Source organism: Pelodiscus sinensis, chromosome 11, assembly GCF_049634645.1.
Source record: "Pelodiscus sinensis isolate JC-2024 chromosome 11, ASM4963464v1, whole genome shotgun sequence".
In the NCBI taxonomy this organism is placed as follows: domain Eukaryota; kingdom Metazoa; phylum Chordata; order Testudines; family Trionychidae; genus Pelodiscus; species Pelodiscus sinensis.
The window spans coordinates 24,199,427-24,222,988 of NC_134721.1; the positions used below are offsets into that span (position 1 = coordinate 24,199,427).

At 41.4% G+C, this 23,562-nt stretch overlaps 1 protein-coding gene across 6 annotated transcripts in view; it reads right to left on the reverse strand.

Moving 5' to 3' along the window:
• CHCHD6 (coiled-coil-helix-coiled-coil-helix domain containing 6) overlaps positions 1 to 23,562 on the reverse strand; it is a 192,297-nt gene that overhangs the window by 112,441 nt on the left and 56,294 nt on the right. For all 6 annotated transcript variants that reach the window (XM_006120208.4, XM_075938795.1, XM_075938792.1 and 3 more), the window contains one exon: positions 7,741 to 7,824. In XM_006120208.4, the coding sequence (XP_006120270.1) occupies positions 7,741 to 7,824 (84 nt within the window). The remainder of the gene's footprint in view (positions 1 to 7,740; positions 7,825 to 23,562) is intronic.

Below are 23,562 nucleotides of genomic sequence, written 5' to 3' on the forward strand. Positions count from 1 at the left end.
GGGAGGCTGAAGGCCTCCTCATACCAAGACTCATACCAGGGCTGCTTGCTCTTCTCCTTCCTGTTCCCGTCAGGGAAAGAGAGCAAAGTGAACAGCTCATCTACCCCCTACACACACCAGCCAGAGTGAGGAATACAGCAAACTGCACTTCCCCTCGCTTCCTGACAATGAGGAACAGCCAGCATTGCTTCCGTATGAACTGGGATGGTGAGGGGCCTTAGCCCCCCCCCACTGCTCCGCCCAACCTAAAGGACACCGGGGGTGGCAGGTTGAGGGTTGATGCAGTCCCAGACCGGGGGCAAGAGGGGGAACCCCCTTCCAGCCTCTTTCACCTGCCTGGTGGTGACTGTCTCTTTTACAGACCAATTCCATAAGACAAATACACAGGGAAGGGTTGGAACGACAATTCATTCACAAGTTTAATTCTCATGCCAATGGTTTGAATCAAGATACGGGATGTCTGGGACATTATCAACCTACCAGACAACGAAGGTGCCAATGGTTCTTTGTCTGTGTAGATTCTGGTGTTAGTACTCTTCCTCTCTAAACTCTAACTAATGGCCCTTATCTGCTTCCTTTAACTGTCCAGTTTTTAGGTGTTTTGCTTGTTACATACCAGCTCAGTTCTCCCTTTGATATTTATATCTACTGCCTCTTTTTGCCCCTGCTCTCTATTCCCTCCTCCCCCTATTTAATTTTGGCTCTGGACATCTAACACTCCGGTCTTCTGAAGAAATGAGATGTGCCCATGAAAGCTCAAGATACCACCTACATGTTTTGTTAGCCTTGTTTTTTAAGTTAATCTCCTTTCTGTATGGCTCTCTCATACAGAAACAATCCCATTCCAGGCACATCCCATTTTCCTGACACAACCAAATCCTTACATTGCATTAAGTTATGATACGAGGAAGCTGTACGCCGAATTTGGTAGTCCTACCTCTTATTGCTTGGGAGGAGCTCTTGAACAGAAAGACAGACAAACTCTCTCAAACACAAGTTCTACAAAAAAAAATTGGGCAGAAGGCAGTACAGGGAAGGAAGAGGTTAAAACTTGTTTCAAATGAATACACCACAGAATTCAGTTTTTTTCCCTCAATAACATTAGGTCTACCACTAAGAAAACTCATAAAAAGGTATAACAACTCCACCTTGCTAAATCCTTCAAACCTTTGAGGATGGCTATGTTGTAGTTTTAAGGACTTCTCATGTCACATCAGTGAAGAAAGCATGACAAGAGACTCATGGAATCAACCCTGCCTGACGAGGCATGTCCATGCAGGCTCTCCAGACAGAATATGTAACTGGGGAAACAGTCTGAAGGAACAGAGAGAACCTTATCAACCTATTACAGGAAGCTACACTGGGGGATTATTTTTCTTCTGTTCACAGATCAAACCATCCACTTGATGAATTTGGCATTGTATTGTGTTGCTTCATTGGCTTGATAGGCAAACTTCACAAAGTACTTCTCTGTACTTTAGAAAACTATTATCAGTCCACAATGTTTTGGATTTTATAATAATTCAGATGGTGGGAACTACAATAAAATAATTTTTGGGCACTTCTTATTCTACTAAAGTCAAATAATGAATGTTGAGATTTCTAAAACAGATCAGAGGAATCAACCTGTCTGGAGAGGTGTTACTTCAGAAAGGACAATAATTTCTTACAGCACAGAATTTGGTTTTATACCAGCTTCTCTTACTCTACAGCTTTGTCTATCTACACTGCAGGGTTTTTGCGCAAGAAGTCTTGCACAAAAACGTCTTGTGCAAAAGCGCATCCATAGCTCAAAGCACATCACTTTTGCAATGCGCATTTGCGCAAGAGAATGTCCATACTACATTCTTGTGCAAGAAAGTTCTGATGGCCATTCACAGAATAGCCATCAGAGCACCTGTACTTTTTCGGATAGGCTCTTTTTGTGCAAGAAACCATTGCGGAGCATCCACACATGCCTTTTAGCACAAGAGCTGTAGCGCAAAAAGGAGTTATGTCTTGTAGAAGGAGAAATACCTACACTGCAAAAAGTCGTCTGTTCTGTCAATTGACTGTAGGTTTTCTTGCGCAAAAATGCGCTTGAGGTGTGGACAGGCTGTGGGTTTTTGCACAAAAACAGTTGCTTTTGTGCAAAATTCCTGCAGTGTAGATGTAGCCTACATGTCCTGAAGCATTTGACAGGGTAATAAGTTAGGTACTGGCAGTATAGTGACTGGAGCCAAGCAGAGGAGCAATTACACATATAGCAATAGCTCACATACAGCCTTAAGACATTACACCTCTTTTACTGAGAAAAAAAATGGTGCCCATGACACCTGCCAAGAGCAATCAACTCATCAAGCAAAGGGCAATGAATATTTAACTCCCATCTAGATGGCCAGAGATGGGATTAACATCCCAAGGACAGCACCTCAGCATAGTCCTTGTTTCAATATCAAGTATAATCACTTTAGGTTTCATAGAAAGAGGAGCTCCACATGGATTTCCCAGCTCTTTTTGGTGTATCTTTGCAAATGGTTTCAATTTTCCCTTCATCAGGTATCAACTGGCAGTGTTATTTGTCGGGTGACACAAGTTTGCTCAACACTGGGAGACAGGACAAAAAGGGACTACACTGACAGTTAACCAGATGAAGAGACAGTCTAAAATATTTTTTTTAAGAATTATTTTGCTTTTCTCTCTCCAGTGGGTTAATGCTGAAAGACTTAAGAAAGATGTGTATTATAAGGAAGAATTTGAACGAAGTGTGTGAATGTTTGACATGCCAGAAGTAGGTGACTGTTCTAAGGAGAATAACTAAGAAGAATCAATAAAAACAAAATAACATTAGCATTTCCATAGTGCTTTACATTCCCTAAATTAATGTTAAGTGCTAGGAAGAAAGATCAATTTAACCAAATCAAACAAAATGAATGCCCCCACACAAAATTATGAGATCCATGAAACTAAACAGAGGAAAAGGCACATCAGATCTTTATCCATACAATGATATTTATTTAATGCGTCTCTTTCCTACCTGCACTAATATGCTGCAGCTGCAACTACTTCTTTTGGTACTCAATTATTTGGAAAACTATCTGCAGGAATTGTCAAAGGTTAATCTAATACCCAACATTGTCCATAGCAACACATGAAAAGTAAGCATCAGTGCTTGAGAATCAAAACAGAGAAACAACCTCACTATAGCAGGGAGCTCTGTTTCATCCACTGAGATTACTCTGAACCTTTCTGTGCTATTTTACACTATGCAATAAGCTATCCATTTTTTGCTTTATTGTAGTATAGGCCTTAATTCCTCCAGGTCAGGTTAAATGGAGAAACAGAGGGAGAACAGCAGAAGGAATAAAGCAAATGTCTACATTTCCCCTGGTAAATAACTGTATATTCAACAAAACCCATCAGCATCTAAAGGGTTCAAATCAGCTTCTCATTCCACTTTAGTGCGGATGTATCTGCCTTTTGCAGTGGCAAGCAAGCACATCCCCATGTCAAACACATGTAATTCTCATCCAATTCTGAACAGAGTATATGGTCATTTTTAATCCAAACTTGCCCCTTCTTGGCATTTACTGATAACTCAAACATTAAACCTCAGCCTAAGTTTCCCCCTCCCCTGAAAACTTGATTGTTTCTATAATTCTCTCTGCAGGACTTCTCTTGCCAGTCCCTCGTTTCCCTTATCTGGAAAAGTATCGCAGTACAAACCCTCCTGACTGGAGGAGATCCCTCTCCTAGCATGGCATTGCAGGAATTATACAGAACCCTCTACAAGATGGCTCAGGGTAGCACTGCATCCCTGTGCAGGATACTAGAATCCTGCTATCCACCCACACAGAAAATTGATTCTTATTCCAAGAGTTATAAAAGTTCATAATGATTACTCATTCTAACTTTGGTCTCAAATTCATATCAGAGGCTATGCTTTCTTTCATGTTATACACCTGCTACTACTGAAAGCATCAATAAGAAGGATAAGTCCAGAGAGACTCAGATTCTTAATATCTGCTAAAAGCTAGGTATCTCAAACTTCACCCATAAAGGCCAAAAAACATGAATTCTTAACATTTCTGTAGCTGTACTGCTTCAAAGCACTGGGCAAATACACTAATCCTCACAACACCCCAAGGGAAGCAATTATCTATCTATGAGTTATTCTTATTTTACAGATTCAAAAACGGAGGCAGAAAGGTGAAATGATGTGCCCACATTCAAAGAGAGGAAACTCCTATTAGAAATCAGGACTGTCTCACATCCAATCCTGTGCTCAGACTACTAGATCACACTGCCTCCCTGAAGGTTACAAATTATAGGGATAATATATTTACCCAGACTACTTCTTAAAATTAATGTCTTCAGCAAAGTAACTTCTTCAGTGCTGCATCCTATGAAACTACTAAGATCAATTCTGGCATTCTGTCTTAAAGGCAAGGCAGAAGAGATGGGTCAGACACAGGCAATAAAAATGAGAGGCCCAGAAAAACTTTTATAGGAGAAGAGGTTGAAAAGGCAGGGACTGTTTAGTGGAGAGAGATGCAAGAGGGGACTTGACAGAAGTCTAAAACAATAATGAATGGTACGGAGAGGGTAAATTGGGCACTCTCATTAACGTTATTATATAATACAAGAGAGCAAGGAGACAGTCCCTAAAGTTAAAAGGTAAAATTTAGAGCTAAAGGAGACAGATCAGAATACATGGTTAACCTGCAGAACCCACTACCACAATACATCATTGAGCCCAAGAACTCAGTAGGATTAAAAAATATGGACTACATGTAGATACAAAAAAACTGCAGTCTCATTTGATGGCATAAAAATTAAGGAATATAAACTCTCATATTTCAGAGCATATGTCAATCTCTAACAAGAACCCACTAAGAACACTTTCCCTATGAGCAAGTAATTCCATAATTATGTACCACAGAGGTTTTTGTTCATTTGTTTTTCAATATTTGTAAACTTCTCCTGTTGAAACATCTGAAATTGACCTCTGTCAAAGACAGGACACTGGACCAGATAAAGCGCTGGTCTTATCCAGTATGGCAATTCTGCCATTCCTATGACATACACTTCTTGGCTGTGTCTACATTGGCACGATCTTGTGCCAAAGCGACCGCTCTTACGCAAAAACTTGCTGCCTGACTACACTGGCTGCGAGTTCTTGCGCAAGTAAACTGATGTTCTACTGTATAAAATCAGGGATTCTTGAGCAAGAAAGCCCTGGTTTCTATGATTCCTATGATGCTCCCACTCAGGAATAAGCCCTCTTGTGCAAGAGCTCTTCCAGAAGAGGCCAGTGTAGACAGGCAACATGAATTTCTTGTCCCAATGCCCTATGAAGAGAAGGACTGGCAACTCAGTGGGAAAACTTCAGACAGAGAACCAGGTCTTTTGTTGCAGCAGCAAAAGAGTTAAAAACATCCCTCAAAAACAGATAAATATAAAGTACTCCTGCTTTCACATTCTATTACCACATGTAAGTGGAGATCAAGCCAACCCCATGCTGTAGATAAGCAAAGTACAGGCAGGGACTTCCTGATAGCTTGTTCTTTCCAAGAATGATTTTGGGTTCTTTAACACCATATTGAATCATCACCTCCCTTTAGCTCCCCCACTAACCACCCCCAAACAATCCAGCTCTGGCAATCCAGTGTCCTTCAGTGACATTCTGAAACACTGTAGCAGGCAAACAACAGCTGTTGACATGCTCCTCCCCCAACTTGTCTCCCACCAAACCTCTTAAAAACAGAAAAGGTTCAACTGGAAGAATCTAAAACAGTGACTATAGCAGCAGTCAAGGTCTGTGTGTATTCAGAAAGTGAAAGCGGAATTATATAAAAGCAACAGTTAATAAAAAAGATTGCTCTGTGCTGTGTTTTCCATCTTTCCAACCATTATAGGAATAAAATTTTCCATAGAGAAGATCGAAAACCTTTTTTCAAAACTAATGCAATTAAGTTTTATTACACTGTTTCAAGTACATTTCTCTCTTCTCCCAACCCAGTCTGTACACTTCCCGCTCCTATCTAGGCTTAGGGTTGGGGACTTTCTTCTATTTTTACTACCAGTAAAATGTTCATATTTAAGGGTCAGAACTGTACTGTTTTGTGCTAGGAAACAGTCTGCCCTTCTTACCTACTCACTGTTACGCAAGGAAGAATGAAAGGAGGAAGATATCTATGTACCAATCATACAAATGGTGCCAAAGATCTTCCAACTGATCTCAGATTAAGTGAAACTCTTGCAGCCAAAGCATCAGTCACCATGTATTTAAATTGTAAGAGGTTAGACTTTTACAGGATGACTTCAAAGGGAACCAGATAATATGATGAAAAGGCTTAATGGAAGGGCAGGGCTGGAAACAGCTTTTTCTCTAGCCTACACGCCCACAAGTAAGGACAGACACACACAGAAATACTAGCCATTTCTACTTTGGGAAACCAAGTATAGAAGGGAAAAATATAATAGAAACACAGCATGAGGCCAAGAAATTGCAAAAATTCCCTTTGCATATGAACATATGGATGACTGTGACAGTTAGAGCTAAGGCTGGTGGATTGTTTGCGATTTCACTGCTCAATCTCCATTATCCATAAACTGAACTGAAACCTGAATTTATTGCACATTTAGTGGCAGTTTTAGTAGTTTATTTTTTAAATTAATTATACAAATAAAAGAAAGTATTGCCACAATGTGCAAAATGAAACTGCTTCTGGATATGTTTCACAATTAATGGCATTAAAAAGTACTGTATAGAACACACATGCACTAGCAGAGCGAGGGAAAAGGAAACTAGATATGCTAATAGGGTCTTGCCATTTTTACAGTCCAGTTTTCCAATAAAAATGGGCCATCACACTGCATGTTGGTAGTGGAATTTGCACATTAGCTTTACTATTTCTTTGGGATACACCTTTTCCCCCACTTCATTTTTCTCCAGCATGCAACATCACCAGAAGTCAGAGCTGTGAAACCTCTCTATCACAAAGTCTAATTACTTCAAATTGTAGAATACTATTCTTTACATTTATTAAAACAACAACTACTATTACCACCACCACTTCATTTTGTCAGAGAGAGAAAAAACACTTTAGTTCATAAGGAACAATGTAGCTGCTCTGATTTTTATTACATCAATTTTTAAAAACTCATCATGGTAAACAATTAAATGGAGAAGCAAATCCCACGTTTAGTGGAGAGATTCAAATCTCTAAATGGATTTTCAAAGGTCATTTCAGGCTTAAAAGATGCCTGACAGTGTCTCTTTAAGTCACATTCATTTCAAAGGCTTATCCAGAAAAAGACAGACGGTGCATTGCAGCAACATACTTTGGTCTGTAAGACGCCTCTGAGAAAAATTAATAATACAACTTTAATTCATATGTATAGCTAGATTTGAGATTGCCTTTTTGGGGAGCCATGGATTTTTTAAAAAAGAAACAACAAGGCTTTTTTTTTTTTTTCAACTGAGTGCCATTGTGAAATAAAAACATAAATTATTATAAACTAATTTTTCAAAAATCATCCAAATAAAACATAATTATCTTTTAAATGTAAAAGGTTCAGTTTGTGGAGTTGTTTGATTTAACTGCACAAGGTGAATGTGGGGGATAAATAATAGGGACTGACAGTTCCAGGTTTCATTTCAATGCTTCTCGTTTCTCTTCTCTGCTGATCTACTTGGATCCACATTTGATCCCATTAGAGTTCAGGCACTGTAAATGAACGCCAACACAGCCTTACCTTCCTCTCAATACGGGCCAACTGCTCCTTACAGAAGGCATCTCGCCGTTTCAACTCCGCCTCTTTGCACTGTAGCTCACGTGCCTACAAGGAAGAGCAAACAGTTTATCAACAGAACAGGACCATTAAGAGGACAGCTAGAGGGACAAGGACGGCAGGATAAGAGGACCGAAAGGAGTCCAGAAACCCCAGGTGACCCAGGACTGGTGATGAAAGGATCATACCAGGTCTCTCCAAATAATGTGATAAAGATCTGACTGAATTGTAAACATATACTTGCTTAACTCAAGGATTGCTCTCCAAGTTCTAATCACACTTAAATTCTCTACCCTACATATATTCCTTCTCTCTATTAAAAGATTAAACCACCTACGATGTGTAATCACAGAAGTGACAATATGGCCAATACAGAACCTCCCCCTACCTTTTCCAGAATTCCATCTAGTCTAGTTCAAAATTTCTCATATAAAGGACTTCTACCACTTTCTTTAGGTATCTGTTCTACAAGGCATGCTTTAAAATACAAAAGAAAAACCCACCTTCAAGAGCCACCTATCACTTGGGGTTTAAGAGAACTCATACAAGATTCCTCTCTTTAAAATCTTGAGGCTAATCCTGAATATTCAAACTTTTTTATACTGTAATATTTATATCACACACATTTATTGCCCATGCTATTGAATTTATATATACATAGTACTTAAATAAGGTGGCCAGTAGCTCCCCATTTTATATTTTACACACACACACACACACACACACACACACACACACACACACACACACACACACACACGGCCCCCAACCTTTATTGGGCCCAACCTGTTATTGTAGATCTTCCTAACACCCTTTAAAAAAATAGGATTTTTGCTTCCTTGTAGTAGAGCACTAAATTGAAGAGTGCTTGATACCTTCAAACAGCAAGTCAAGCACCCAAACACATGCCTGAAGTATAACTTAGTCATCAGCAAAAAACACCCACAACAGGACAAGAAAAATATTTGGGTACTTATAGGAACATAGCTTCCTCATTTAGAAAACAGTTGTGTACAGTTAGCAGCAGTACTTTGCTTTCCCACTCCTATGTTGAAGTGGCATTAGATAACAAGGCAGTTATGGAACTCAACTGATATTTCTTATTAACAGCTCAAAATAAAAATCAGGAGAGGAGGATGAAACTTGAGCCCCCAAAATTCTGCACAGCCACCTGACTTATCACCATGCAGTGGACCTTTCATAGGCAAAATTATTAGACCGTTTCATATGACTGCAAACACTGCTAATCCATACACAAATCCCAGCAGCATCATTCTTAACTTTTAATGATGCCCGATGCAATTGTAGAGGATGCTAGTCTGATATGATTAAGTAGCCTGGACAGGAATGTCCCCTGTGGGCTCAGACCTGTCATTTTACAGTCAGCAGTCATTGTTAACGAGAAAAATTACATCTGAAAGCGAGTTGCTGTGTGTTTCCTTCCCTTTACTCTTTTAATGACGGATGTGTTGTGGTATAACGAGGGGATCTTTTAAATTAGGAAGGGAAGGGGGATAAAGATGTTGGTAAAGAAGCAAATGGGAGGCTTTTTTGTTATATGCACCATCTTTACAGGCCTGGTAATGACCAACTTCATTGAAGTGGTTACCAGATTTGAACCTTTTTGGTTCCCACACCTGCTTTCCCTGACATTCAGGGCCAGAATAAGGCATGCATGTTACAGACCCATACTTAAAGCCCCACCTCCAGGAATCATGTGGTTAAAGAAGAAGCTCAGCTTTCATTCTCAGAGTAATTATTAAAGGTTCACAATCCTGCTAGAAGGCCATAACAAGTGGGGTTCTGCAGGGGTCTGTTTTGGGACTGGTTCTGTTCAATATCTTCATCAATGATTTAGATGATGGCACAGAGGGTATGCTTATTAAGTTTGCAGATGATACCAAGCTGGGAAGGGTTACAAGTGCTTTGGAAGATAGGGTCATAATTCAAAATGATCTGGACAAATTGGAGAAATGGTCTAAGGTAAATAGGATGAAGTTTAATAAGGAGAAATGCAAAGTATTAAGGCTTTCTCTATACTGCTGAGTTTAAAGCGGTGCTGCAGCAGCATTTTAACATAGTAATGTGGGCACAGCCCCAGCGCTGGTAGAGCTCCCCCAGTGCTGTAGATAAACACCTTCACAAGGAGTCACTAAAAGCATGGTTCCCAGCACTGGGAGCCTGCTTACGGTGGCACTTTACAGCACTGTAACTTCCTGCCCTTGGTTTTTCACACCTCGAGCAAGAAAGTTACAGTGCAGTAAAGTACCAGTGTAGACAAGCCCTAAAAAACTTTGTCCCACATGACTGCAAATTTAACTTGGGTATAATCAAATCCCTGAGTCTGCAAATGGTCTGGAATAACAGTTTTGAGCATGCTGAACTGCCCCCATGCATCTCAGAACGGTGTTAAGAGCAAGGAGCCACTGCTAGGGGGAGCCTCACCAACACTACTCCAACAGAGAAAACGGTCTGCATTGCAAAACCAGAGGAGAAAACTGCAATGGGTACCGAGAACTACCCAAGTAGGTACCAAAGTTGCTGCTAGGTCCTGGGAGCACTCCTGCTACAGTGCGTCTATTCTAAGCCAATCAGAAGATATTGATCAGTTATGGACCATTAAACTATTGTTATTTACTGCACTAGCATCCAATGTCTATCAAATAAAATAAACTTATGAGGCATCAACTCTGAAAAGAAAGGTGCTATAAATGCAAAGCCTTATACAGGAATAAGCCTGTTTAAATATAAAACATTTAAAACATAATAAACACCTCTGCTTCTCTCAAAAGTAGGGACGTAATAGAGTATACATTGAAATGGCTAACCAATGAGCTGGGCTCATCAGTTAACCCTCACAGTTACACACAAGCCTGCCCTCCCACCTTGCACTGCTGCCTCTGTGTCAGAGGCAGCGGGGGCAGAGCAGGTGGGAGGCAGTGCTAGCAGAGAGCCAGCTTTTAAGCCGGCATCCTGCGAGCACTGACTCCTGGGAGTTGCCTGCCCTCTGCCATGCTGCTGCTCCGGGGAGGCAGGCAGGTGGCACCACAGGAGCTGGTGCACATGGGGAACAGGCTTTTTAGCTGGCTCCCCACCAGCACCAGCTCCTATGGAGTTGCCTCCACTCCTGCATGTAAACATGTAACCTGAAAAATTAAGAGATTACACATTTACAAGACATACTCTTTTTAATGTTCCTACTCAACAGTTAATGAAACAGCAGGAAATCATTAACCTGTGGCAACATTCTATTCCAGTGGCATGAAAATATAGCACAAGGAACCATACAGCGGGTTGAGAGGAGCGTGGACAAGACAGGGGCCTACCTATCCTGCCAAAGTACTATGTAGTCGTCATTATGACAATACCTTTATACCCTGCAATCTTTAATATATCTTTCCTCAATAACCTATGTGGTAATGCATTGCTAGTATAATAATTTCACAAATGGGGCACTGAGGCATAAAGAGACTTAAGTGACCTGCCAATTATCAAAGGAAGTCTGTGCCAAGCAGGGAATTTAAGCTGGGTCTCCTGAATCCCATGCTAGTACCTGAATGACTGGACCATTCTTTTTCCCAATATCTCTTTTCCAAAGAGCTTCTGTAATCATTCCCTCAACTATCAACATTATCCAGCTCAGCTAGACCAGAAGTTGTACTTGTCACTCAAATATGTTTTCAACAAGTTGGTCATTTTAAATAAGCAGTGATTGCTTCACTTCCCTGAAGGGCCTTGAGAAAGTCTTTAGACATGGGTCTGCCTGAAAGTTGCTTTCTGTTTTCCTCTACTCCCAGCTGCTATTACTAGGAACTAGTACACTTTATCATAGTGTTTGAAGTATGTATGATACAGTCAGAGCATGTGTCATTTGAAATATTCACTATACCAAACACTGCAAAACTGGGTTAGAGAACTAGGGACATTTTGCCTGAATGCCGGATATTTATTAAGAGCTCCTCTTGGCCTGCTGCTTATTCCACACCTGAAGTCAGAAGCCTGTGATGTCCCAGACAGAGCTGGTTGCTGTGGAGATGATTATAAATGTCACAGAGGATTGAGACTGCAGGTGGTAAACAAAGACTCAGAAACACTTTTCATGTAAAAAGTTTATTTTACTAACAAACAGATGAAGGAAGAAAAATATATAACACCACTCTGGTTCTAAATAGGATGCTACTCATCCATTTTGTGCCCGCATTTAAGAGTCTGAGTTGAGCTTGGGCTTGTTGCTTGATGAGTGATTGTGTACCAGAGGATCATTTGAGAGTAGAAAACTGACTTCTCAACAACCAAATTCCCACACTCTCAAACAAGTGATGTATGAGCATATTTAAAGAGAAGTGGAATGTCGGACTAAGTAGGCACATTAGTCAAGGAAACTGAGGAGACAGTGTACAATGGACTACAAGCAGGACAGCTCAGTTCAAAGGATCTCTTCCCTCCTATGCAAGGAGGAGAGCATCAGATGCCTGAGAACATGAGTTACTGCATGGTAAGCTTAGGTGCATATCTACAGAGCACTAACTTGCTTTGTCATATTCCCATTTCAAAATGGGAATATGACCAAGTGCTCTATGAAACTTTTAGTGCTTAGTAAGTGTGGGCACACAGCTTGTTAGAGTATGGCAAGCCAGAGTGTGCTCTGCACATCAGCCTGTTGTCCACTAACTGGTTGTGTAGATAAGCCCTTCATGCTCTGTATTCTCAAAAAGGGATAGTGAAGGTTCAGTGCCAGTGCACTACCTCATCTCTGCCCAAAAGAGAAGCTGCTGCACCAGATTTAGTGCGTTCTAATTCCAAAACTCAACTTTAACCATACATAAAATTGACCAGGGTTGGGCAAAATATCATCTGCAGGCCTCATCAGACCAGCAAAGCCACTGGATCCAGTCAGTGAGAGCCTCAGCCAGCTCCCTGTGTGCTATGCCCCCACTCAGCATTCAGTAAAACCAGCTGCAGGGCCATGTGCATCTCTGAGGGTACGTCTAGACTACATGCCTCTGGCGACAGAGGCATGTAGATTAGGCTACCCGACAGAGTAAAATGAAGCGGCGATTTAAATAATCGCCGCTTCATTTAAATTTACATGGCTGCCGCGTTGAGCCGACAAACAGCTGATCAGCTGTTTGTCGGCTCAGCGCGATAGTCTGGACGCTCCCCTGCCGACATCAAAGGGAGTTGTCGACAACCCAGGTATGCCTCCTGGGATGAGGCATACCTGGGTTGTCGACAACTCCCTTTGATGTCGGCAGGGGAGCGTCCAGACTATCGCGCTGAGCCGACAAACAGCTGATCAGCTGTTTGTCGGCTCAACGCGGCAGCCATGTAAATTTAAATGAAGCGGCGATTATTTAAATCGCCGCTTCATTTTACTCTGTCGGGTAGCCTAATCTACATGCCTCTGTCGCCAGAGGCATGTAGTCTAGACGTACCCTGAATGCTGAGAGTCTAGAGGAGAGGGTGAAAGGCTTCTTATATTGTTCCTGCCCTCAGTAGCTCCCATTGGCCAGTTTCTGGCCAATAGCAGCTGCCTGTTTGCAGGACAGGCAGCATGTGAAGTGTCTCTCCTCCCTCATGTCCAGAGCTTGCAGTATTCACAGCAGCAAACATGGCCCTGTAGCTGCTGTGAGCACGCACAGGAATATGGAAGGCAGGGATCCTGGCTAAGGAACCTGCTGGTCTGCTGGCTAGAAACTGTCCAGGTAAGGTATCCCAGCCAGAGCCTGCCTCTGGCACCCTAGCCCTTCCCTTTGCCCACCCTCTGCACCTTTCCTGCACACCTATCCCATGTAACACAGACCTTCTGCACCCCTGCTCCAGCCCCAATATACCTTCCCAGACACTGCATCTACTCCTACACCCCTTCTCAGGTCACAACCCCCTCCAACATCTTGCACCCCAATCTGCTGTGCCTGGTCACAACCCAAATCCCTGTACCCCCGCCTGCATTCCTGCCTCAGGTTACAATACCGTCCCAGACACTGCACCCCTCATGCATCCAAGTTAACTTCCCCAAGTCAATCCCTTCCTTCATCCGAACTCCCTCCCAGATCCCACATCTCAATGCCTTACCCCAAGCTCCATCCCAGACCCCCATACCTCATCCATTAATATAATGAAAGAGTGTAACCCTCAACCACTTACAAATTCTTGGAGTTCTCCCCCTTCGCTCCCCCATCAAAAATGATTGCCCACCCCTAAAATAGATGCTGGTGAAATTTATTCAGTGAGAGTGGAATGGCCCTCCCAAGTTCCTCTTAATTTCTCTCTTTATACCTCCCTCCCACACGATACACTAAAAGGCTTTTGGTAGAGAATCTTCTGTTCAGGCAGGAAAGTCCAGACTTAATTCCCTAAAAGCCACTGCTCTTGGGTCGGTCATAAGCAGCAACATATACCCCTCCTTCCATTCTTTCCTCATTTCACCATGCAACATGTTACATACAACTATGAAAGCACCCATGTTGATTACTAAATGGGTAGGTTAATAATCATTGAGGAACTGAGTGCACTATTCCCACAGGCACAAAGAGCAAGAAACAAGCTCGGTACCCAATCCGAGAACTCCAGTGCTGTGCTAGTCAATGCAGCTGATGGGGAGGATGCCTTTTTTCTATATTCTGTTATTTCTACTGGTGCGGGGGTGGGGGGAAGATAATCAGCTTCCCTCACAGAAATCCAGTAATATAGATAAGATATTTCAGCTGGGGCATCTCAGCCATTTCACTGTCTAACAATTGCAGATGCTTGTAGCTCATGTCCTCCCATGTGTCTTCAGTCATTGGAGCAGACAGGATGTTGAAAAGAATCCTGTCTGGGACCCCAGGACTGGAATAACAGGTTTTTCTACTGGTCAAGGTTGAAGTGCACCAACAAAATAGTGTATTTGTAATAGCTGGACTGCCACTAGTCAAGACTGAGGGGCAATGGCTGAGTTGAAAGGGGCAAGGCAAGACTAAAATAGTAAGGGATGCTATAAATCTGTGTATACAGGGGCATACAAGATTTAAATAACCCTTTGTTATTTCAATCAGGATTAAGTGACATTGGCAGAAATCTAGCCAATCAATAACTGCTGGAACAGTTTTCAATCTCTATGCTAGGAAGCTCAGCCCTGCAAGAGTCATCCTGGTGTTTTGTCCCCAAAGTACAACATGTAGAGCTCTGCACGGATACAAAATTTATATCCACATCCAATCCATGATCCACCAAAATTAGGTCAGGGATGTAAAGCAGATATCCATGAATTTGTAGGCCTAATTACAGGTTCTCTAACCCTACTATCACTTCCACTGAAATCAAAATAAGTTTTTAAACCATCAACTAACGTGTTCAGACTTAGGCCCTAATGAGCAACAATCGAGAAACCTTCTTTTCCTGCCTGACTCTGCTCCCCTCTTAGCCCTACATACACATACTCATCACCCTAATCAAGTTTGTTCTCAGCAGCTGTAAGCTACACAAAAGGAACCAGTGAAAATCTTTATGGGGGAAATAATATGCAATTTTCTAGCTGAACACCTTTAAAAATGTAATGACAAAATAAAATCCTGCATCTGTGCTCAGCAATAACAATCTGTATGCACATGGTAACAATATGACAGTTGGAATAAGCAAGACACTGACAAAAAGAAAGCTTACCCAGGCATCCAAATCTGCAGGCTTGGGGGGGAAAAAGGGGATGGGAAGCATGAGAGAGAGAGAAAGAGAAAAAAGAGTGAGGGGAAATATCACTGATTTATGGAGGCTGCCTATTGGCGCACAATATAGCTCTTAATGTGATAACTTTGGAAAAGTTCCTTTTAAAAAGGCAAGCATTAACAGTGCACCTATGTCCTGTTAGCAATTATGCTGTAAATAAAGGGTGTTAAATGGACTTAGGCTTTATAGCTTAAGAAAAAAAGAACCCTCTCCCACAAACACCCTGCAATGAATGCTGCACAGTGCTCCCTGTAGGGCAAATGATAGGGAATGACAGATATGGTGCAGCCAGAGTCATACAAGGCACTGGCAATCATAAGAGATACTAGTATCAGCAGCAGTACACATCAAAGGATGTGGCAATGCCCGGTGCACAGTGAGGTACAAGGACAAAAGCCTTACTACTTCCAACCTCCCCAAGAAGAATAGGTACAATATCTCCTGCACAGGAGAAGTTTTATATACTCAAGGTGACCTAGAGAGCAAGTCATCTTTACTCATCTAGATGCACTGGAAGCCTTATAGTTGACAGCCTACTCAATGAAAACGTGACCAGCCAATGACCAGATTTTCAGCCATGCTCCATCACAATCAGTTTGCCAAATCCACGCTGCCCTGTTTTCCTCCCTCATCTTTTGCTTACAAGGTCACTGTTTGGGAACTCCACAGGGAAGCTGCACAAATCACAAGGATTTCACGATCTCGTGTCTCACTCTTTTTATTATTATTATTTTTGACTTACGCAATAACCCGGCGGCAGCAAAGAAAGTACAAGATGATAAACATTTCTCATGCTCATAAACACCCTGGCTTCCAATGGAGATGTTTATGAGGCAGCCAAACTGCTTATTTGTTGTCAAAGGCTGCTGCATCTCCCCTACTTCTTGGGATTTCAGAATGTTATGGTGAATGAATAAGTGGCTACTTTTTTCTAACAATTATTTATTGGAGGAGGTTTGATAAGGTGGGAAGGATGTTCTTGTTGGTCAGAGGTCAGTGCCAGAGATGGCAGATGACACAGAGCAATTGGTTTATAGAAACTGCTGTTATTTTAATGGTCCAGAGCAGCCACCTGAAGTTGTGGAGGGATGAAGCATGATTAGCTTTGCATGCTGTCTGTCCCAATCCTCTGAATGTCTGGATCTGAAAGTCTACAGCTCAACTGGGTAAAGCCAAAGCCCCCCTCTCTGCAAACAAACTGGAAGCACCACAACCACCACCTAGTCTTCAGGTTATCAAGCCAACATGTCAAGCACTCATTAACAGTCGACAACTGATCATGACAGTAGCCTGATTTCAACAATATTTTTTCTTCCTAACTGTATTTGCAGTTTAGACAGGATGTGCTAGTTTTATTTTAACCTCTCTATTGCTGCACTGTACTCTGCTTTCAGTAGATGGATCAGAGGGAATGGGTGCAGTTTATAATGCATATTATTATTTCAGATATGCCACATACAGGTAGTTTTCCGCTGGATTTATGTCAGTCATCTATAGGACACATAAATCATTAACTATTAAGCTCCTTATGGAAAAATATTTGCATCAAAACACAATCATTGGCATTGACACACTCCCTTTTGGGCAGCCTCAGCAGAGAGGCAAAATATTAAGAATGAACTTGACCAATCACATTAGCAGGGGAGGGAGGATCTCTCCATCAGGTTTGAGATTCAATGGTGTGTGTATGTGAGTGGGAGGGTAAACTGTGAAAGAAAAGTTTGTATTATTGCTACTATGCTGTACCTGTTGTGTGGCTACAAAGCTTCATTTGCAAAGGCTTTAAAATTGGTACCTTTCACAAAGAATAAAATTCACTTTAAGGGAACCATTAAATGGAAACAGTAGTTTAGCAAACAGTTCAAAATGTGACTAGGCCAGCTCTTATATTGGAAAAAGTCAATCACACCCTGAGTAAGGGACCAGCTAAGAGGAAAATAAAAAAAGATTCAAAGGAAGCAACCTCTGAGGTCTACTAGGTTAAAATTTGCCATTTGCAGGCCTGTGCCAACAGGTTTTTTATGGACCTGCATTAACTAACATTGTTTGGCACCATTAACCTGGAGTGCCTAACCACTTGCTTCAGAGTTTAAGCTGCCTGACTAAGAGAAACAGCATCTTGTGTGTCTTGTTTCTCAGCCATTTCCTAATGGCTTGTGTATTTTATGATCTCTGCACCAATACTTAAGCTGCATTTTGCAGCATCTCTGTGCAGAGACCGATTAAAAGGTTAGATTCAGTTCCTACCCAACCTGCTAGAGCGGAATTGCAGTAAGCCATACCAATCGTAGATTTTAATACTTTGGAGATTAAAAGAAAAAGATTCTTCCTTTAACTCTATCCGGTGCACAAGGTTACTACTTAAGTAGACACTGATGTCAGACCAGTAATCTGGTACTGGGTCCTGCCGTGAGAACAGGGGACTGGCCTCGATGACCTCTCGAGGTCATTTTCAGTTTTAGTGTTCTGTGATTCTATGATCTTTCATTCTTGGCATGCACATAGAAAAGGACAGATACTTAAACTACCCAGCAGTGCCTCCCTAGAGTAGACTTTGGCTACATCCAAGAACTATGCAAGTTTTAAGTGTGTGTAGGGAAAGTTAATATTCAAGCAGACATTTCGCACTAGGCATGTGTCCCAAGCATCTATTAAGTGGTTCTCAATCCAGTACACAATTAAATCAACACAGGACGTCCCTTTAACATGAGTCATCACAACTTAGTGGTCCATATCCGTCCATTTGTATGGATTGCTGCCATTTCATTCCTCTGCATGCCACCAGGTATTTCAGCTCCTAGCCAAATCATTTCTGCCATCTATCTTGCAATGTACAACAATAAGATGGACCCTCAAGGAGCAGGCTTTGGAGCAGGATGATGCCTGTATGCTGCACCTACAATTGCCTAGAGTTATTCCAGTAACTGCTATCGAAATAGGTTATATGCCAATCCCACACAGTACCCAAAGGCACAGTAGGAATCTGGGCCGCTAGCTAGATGTCTCCTTCATTAGAAGTCAACGTGCTTGGAAATTTGCACAATGGTTTATGGACACAGCCAGCTTCAGGAGGGTGGAATGTGTCAGGGAAGGGGGCAGGGGGAATATTGAGATAGAACCGATAAGAGGCTTGAGCAAACTGGACACAGCAGAAGTCTGGCTACAGGGAAGTGATTAACTTCACTCCTAAAAGACAAGCATTCCCATCATAATATGGCATTTTAGTGAGAAACTGGAGCTGGAAAAAGCTTTAAATTAGACATATTATTAAGGACTGCCAGAGGCAGGTGAAGGAATTATAAAAATCAGAAATGTAGGAGTGGGAAGGACCTTGAGAAATATCAAGTTCAGCCCCCGGAAAGGACACAGGAACAAGTAATCTAGGCCATCCATGACAGGTGTTTGTCCAATCTGTTCTTCAAAGTTTTCAATTATGGCAATTCTATAAGCTTCCTTGGAAATTTATTACAGTGCATATCCATATATTTGGAGAGTTCTGCCTAATATCTAAACAAAACCTCCCTTGCTACAAATTAAGCCTATTACTTCTTGCCCTAACTTTAGAGGACATGGAGAACCACTGGCCACAGTCCTCTTTAAAACAGCGCTTAATATATTTGAAGACTGAAGCAAGTTCCTTTCTTTTTCAAGATTAACACAGGCCTAGATTGTTTAAGCTTTCCTCATGTGTCAGATGTTCATTTTTGTTGCAGTGCTGTGGACTCTCTCCCATTTGTTCACATCCTTCCTGAAGTGAAGTGCCTGAAACTGGCCACAACTGAGGGATAATTGAAGATTACCTATGCCAAATGGAGTAAAACAATTACCATCTGTGGCTTACATACAACACTCCTATTAATAGGCCTCAATTATATTAGACTTTTTCACAAATGGACACATTGTTGACTCATATTTCATTGTGTAATCTACTATAATCCCCAGATCCTTTTCAGAAGTATTATCACCTTAGTCAGTTCTTATTCTTTTTGTAGTTGTGCACTTAATTTTGCTTTCCTTAGTGAAATACTTTGCTCATCTTCATTGAATTTCATTTTGTTGAATTTTGACCAAACATCCAACATAGATCAGTCATTCTGAATTCTATGCCTATGCCATACTTGCACTCTTCTTGCTTGTCATTGGCAAATTTTAGAAGCATAATTTCCTCTCCATTATCCAAATCATTAATGAAAATATTGACTAGTACCTGACCCAAGGAATGACCCTTGCGGGACCTCACTAGGTACCCTTGGTAGTCTGACAGCAAATCATTGATAATGACTCTGAGTATGGGCTTTCAACCAGTTATGCATACACTTTATATTAAACTAGCAGGTGAGACCCGTTGTTGACCGGGCAGTCATTTTGCATAAATTACACTCATAGGAAAGTTTAAGAAATTAAATACATGTAACAGAATTTTTTTTATTAATGTGCTTGCAAAAGGGGAAGTAAAAAGTTTTAAATTTGTAGGATTTCAACTTCAAACATTATTCATTTTATTGAATTATCAAACACAGTAAATTTGAATCAGAAACTCCAAAAGCTTCCATTACTCTTTCCATAACTAATTTGATTATTTTGCGATTTGTAACAGTAAAAATGTTCTTTGCACTAAAATGACAGTTGAATAGGCAATTCAATGTTAATTTTGTTAGCAAATATTTTTATCAGAGGGGTAGCCGTGTTAGTCTCAATCTGCAAAAGCGGAGAGGAGTCCTGTGGCATCTTATAGACTAACCGAAGTGTTGGGAGCATAAGCTTTCGTGGGCAAAGACCCACTTCGTCAGACGCATGTAATGGACATTTCCAGAGGCAGGTATAAATATGCAGGCCAGAATCAGGCTAGAGATGACCAGGTGGATCCAATCAGGGAGGATGAGGCCCACTTCTAGTAGCTGATCTAGAGGTGTGAATACCAAGAGAGGAGAAGCTGCTTTTGTAGTTAGCTAGCCATTCACAGTTTTGTTTAATCCTGAGTTGATTGTGTCACATTGAAGATGAACTGTAGCTCAGCAGTTTCTCTTTGAAGTCTGGTCCTGAAGTTTTTTTGCTGCAGGATGGCTAACTTGAGATCTGCAATTGTGTGTCCAGGGAGATTGAAGTGTTCCCTACAGGTTTTTGTACATTGCCATTCCTAATATCTGATTTGTGTCCATTTATTCTTTTACATAGGGACTGTCCAGTTTGGCCGATGTACATAGCAGAGGGGCATTGTTGGCACATGATGCCATATTTTACGTTAGTAGATGAGCAGGAGAATGAACCGGTGACAGTATGGCTGATCTGGTTAGGTCCTGTGATGGTGTGTGTCACACACACACACACACACACACACACACACACACACCCACCCCCCCTAACCAGATCAGCCATACCATCACTGGTCCAACTCTTCGGTTAGTCTATAAGGTGCCACAGGACTCCTCACTGCTTTTGCAAATATTTTTATAAACTAACTCTAATCATAATAGTCATGACTTTTTTCTGATGAAATACAAAAATTATTTAAACCTTTTATCCAGCATATTCTGGTGTAAAAAGTAGTGCATTCAGCTAATTTAAGTGTCAGGATTGTTTATGTAAAATTTGGTATCTGTAGGTAATCAATGAGTATGACTTATTTTGCACAAACAAATCCACAAACTAACTCTTCAAAATATAGAATAGATTAATTGACCTCATTACCCTAGTTTGCTTATGAGAAGGCTTTTGACCAGTGGTTCTCAAAGTGTGGTCCATAGACCACTAGTGGTCCGCAACCATCTTGCAGATGAGCCATGGGCTCGCAGCTCACCCCTCCTCCCTGGTGGAACTCCAGCCCCACAACATGCCTCATCACATGGAGTGCTAGCTTCCCAGTAGGGGGTGGGGGGACTCAAGCCTTGCGGGTGGGATCTGGCTTGTCGGGCAGGAAGCAGCTCCATGCACTGCTGCTCTCCCCGCCCCCAAGCTGGAGGCTTTCCCTGCTGCTCCCATTATCCAGAACCACAGCCAATGAGAGCAGTGGGGAGCAGTAACTGGGAGCAGCAGAGGGCACAGAGCAAGGTAATGCCCAGACCCTGCACACCTATCCCCCTCACACACACCTCTTGCACCAAGACCCTGCACCTTCAGCCTGCTCCTGCACCCTCTCCCCCACCTTCACCTGCAGCCTACTCCAAAACCCATTTTGTCATCATAGGTAGTTGGTTGGTGGTCTGCAGAAAGGTTTGTGTTGAAGAGGATGGGCCGAGGGCCAAAAAGTTTGAGAACCACTGCTTTAAACAATCAAGATATCATACCTACTACTTTCCACATCTACTAAGCCAGTAACTATCAAAAGAAGGGAGTTAAGTTGGTTTGGCAAGATTTGTCCTTGACAAATCCATGTTAGCTATTGTTTATAACCCTTTTATCTTCTAGGCGTTTACAAATTGATAGTTTAATAATTTAAAACGGTACTTTTCTACATATTGAAGTTAGCCTGAATAGTCTACAATTTCCAGAGTTCTTTTTGTTTCCCTTTTTAACCACAGGTACTATGTTTGCCCTTCTCCAGTCTGCTGGAGTACATCATGAAATGGACAAACTTCATTGCAGCCAGGTCTTATTGAGGGGGATGAGGGTGGCCAGGAAGGCAACTTGGCCTGGGCCTCAGGAGACAAAGGGGCCTCAAATTTTGACATTTTTCTGCCAAGTCATTTCCATTTATTATACACCTTGCAGTTATAACAGACACAACAAAAACAGCTCTATATAACTGCAAATAATTGATTTAAATCATTACGAGACCTCGAGCTTTCGCCAATTTTTCAGTCACATCCAAGTTTTCATCAGCATGACTGGAGTACCTTCCGTGATTAGTGATTCTACATTATGCAACACTGTTTACAGTCTTGACAGTTTTGAAAGTCATAATTAATTCTTGCATGGTGACAAGTATCACGGGGTATCCGTATTAGTCTGAATCTGCATAAACAACGAGAAGTCCTGTGGCACCTTATAGACTAACAGATTTATTGGAGCATAAGCTTTCGTGGGCAAAGACCCACTTCGGTGCCATAGGACTTCCTGTAATTAATACTGTTACTGTAAAGTGATTTTGCTTGATTTGAGGGTGAATTTAACCTTTAAATTAAATGTTTCTCTCTGCAGAGGAGATTTTTGTATTCCTGTTTTTCTTATGTGTCTTCATATACACTAACCATATTAGGCTCAGCTGTAAGCTACCTCTTAGTCCAGTTTTAAATTAGCCTTTAAAGGTTTTTTTGTGAGAATACACTTTTCATTCAAGTTATTTAATATACAAGATGGTCAGCATGAATTGGTGGCTTTAAACCAGTTGCACAGCATTTGGACTCTGTGAGAAAGGCTTTAAGTGAGCTTGAATCTCTTACTCTCCCAGCACAGGCTTGCACTGAGCTGAAGTCAATTCAGAAATATACATCCAAATTTGAATGCATCCAATCGAGTCCATGTGGATGAAACTGCTAAAAATGATCCACAAAACTAATCTTGTAATTGACGCACACAATGCTGCATTAGTTGTTGAGAGGGATAACATTTAATGACTTCTTAAAAATATTCAAAAATTTGTGATCAATGGGATGCAATCCTTTCAGAGTCCAAATGGCTAGCACAGGATATTGACATTTCATCTGAGTTTTCCACCAATTGCAGACTAACATCTAAATCTGATGCAGAAAGGCACTATTGAGTCAATTTTTTTTTTTATTGACTCCATCAAAACTGGTCCTACACATCAATTTGAGTCACTTCAACGAATGTGTACCCTTTTTGGATTCCTCTGGGTGTTCAGAGAACTAAGTGATAAAGATCTATATTCAGTAGCTCAACAGTTTCAATGACGATACAACAAAATTTCAAGAGCTCTCTGTGATGAGATTGACTTCCTGAAATGTATACATTCCATCAACTTTAAATTGGACTGCAAGCCAAAAGAACGGCTTCAAGAAATAGTCCATCTCAGCCGGTTGACTGTATTTCCCAATATCACAATTGTATTACGTATTTTTGTCAGTCTCCCTGCGTCAGTGACTTCAGGTGAATGCACATAAAACAAGTAAAGAACTATCATCA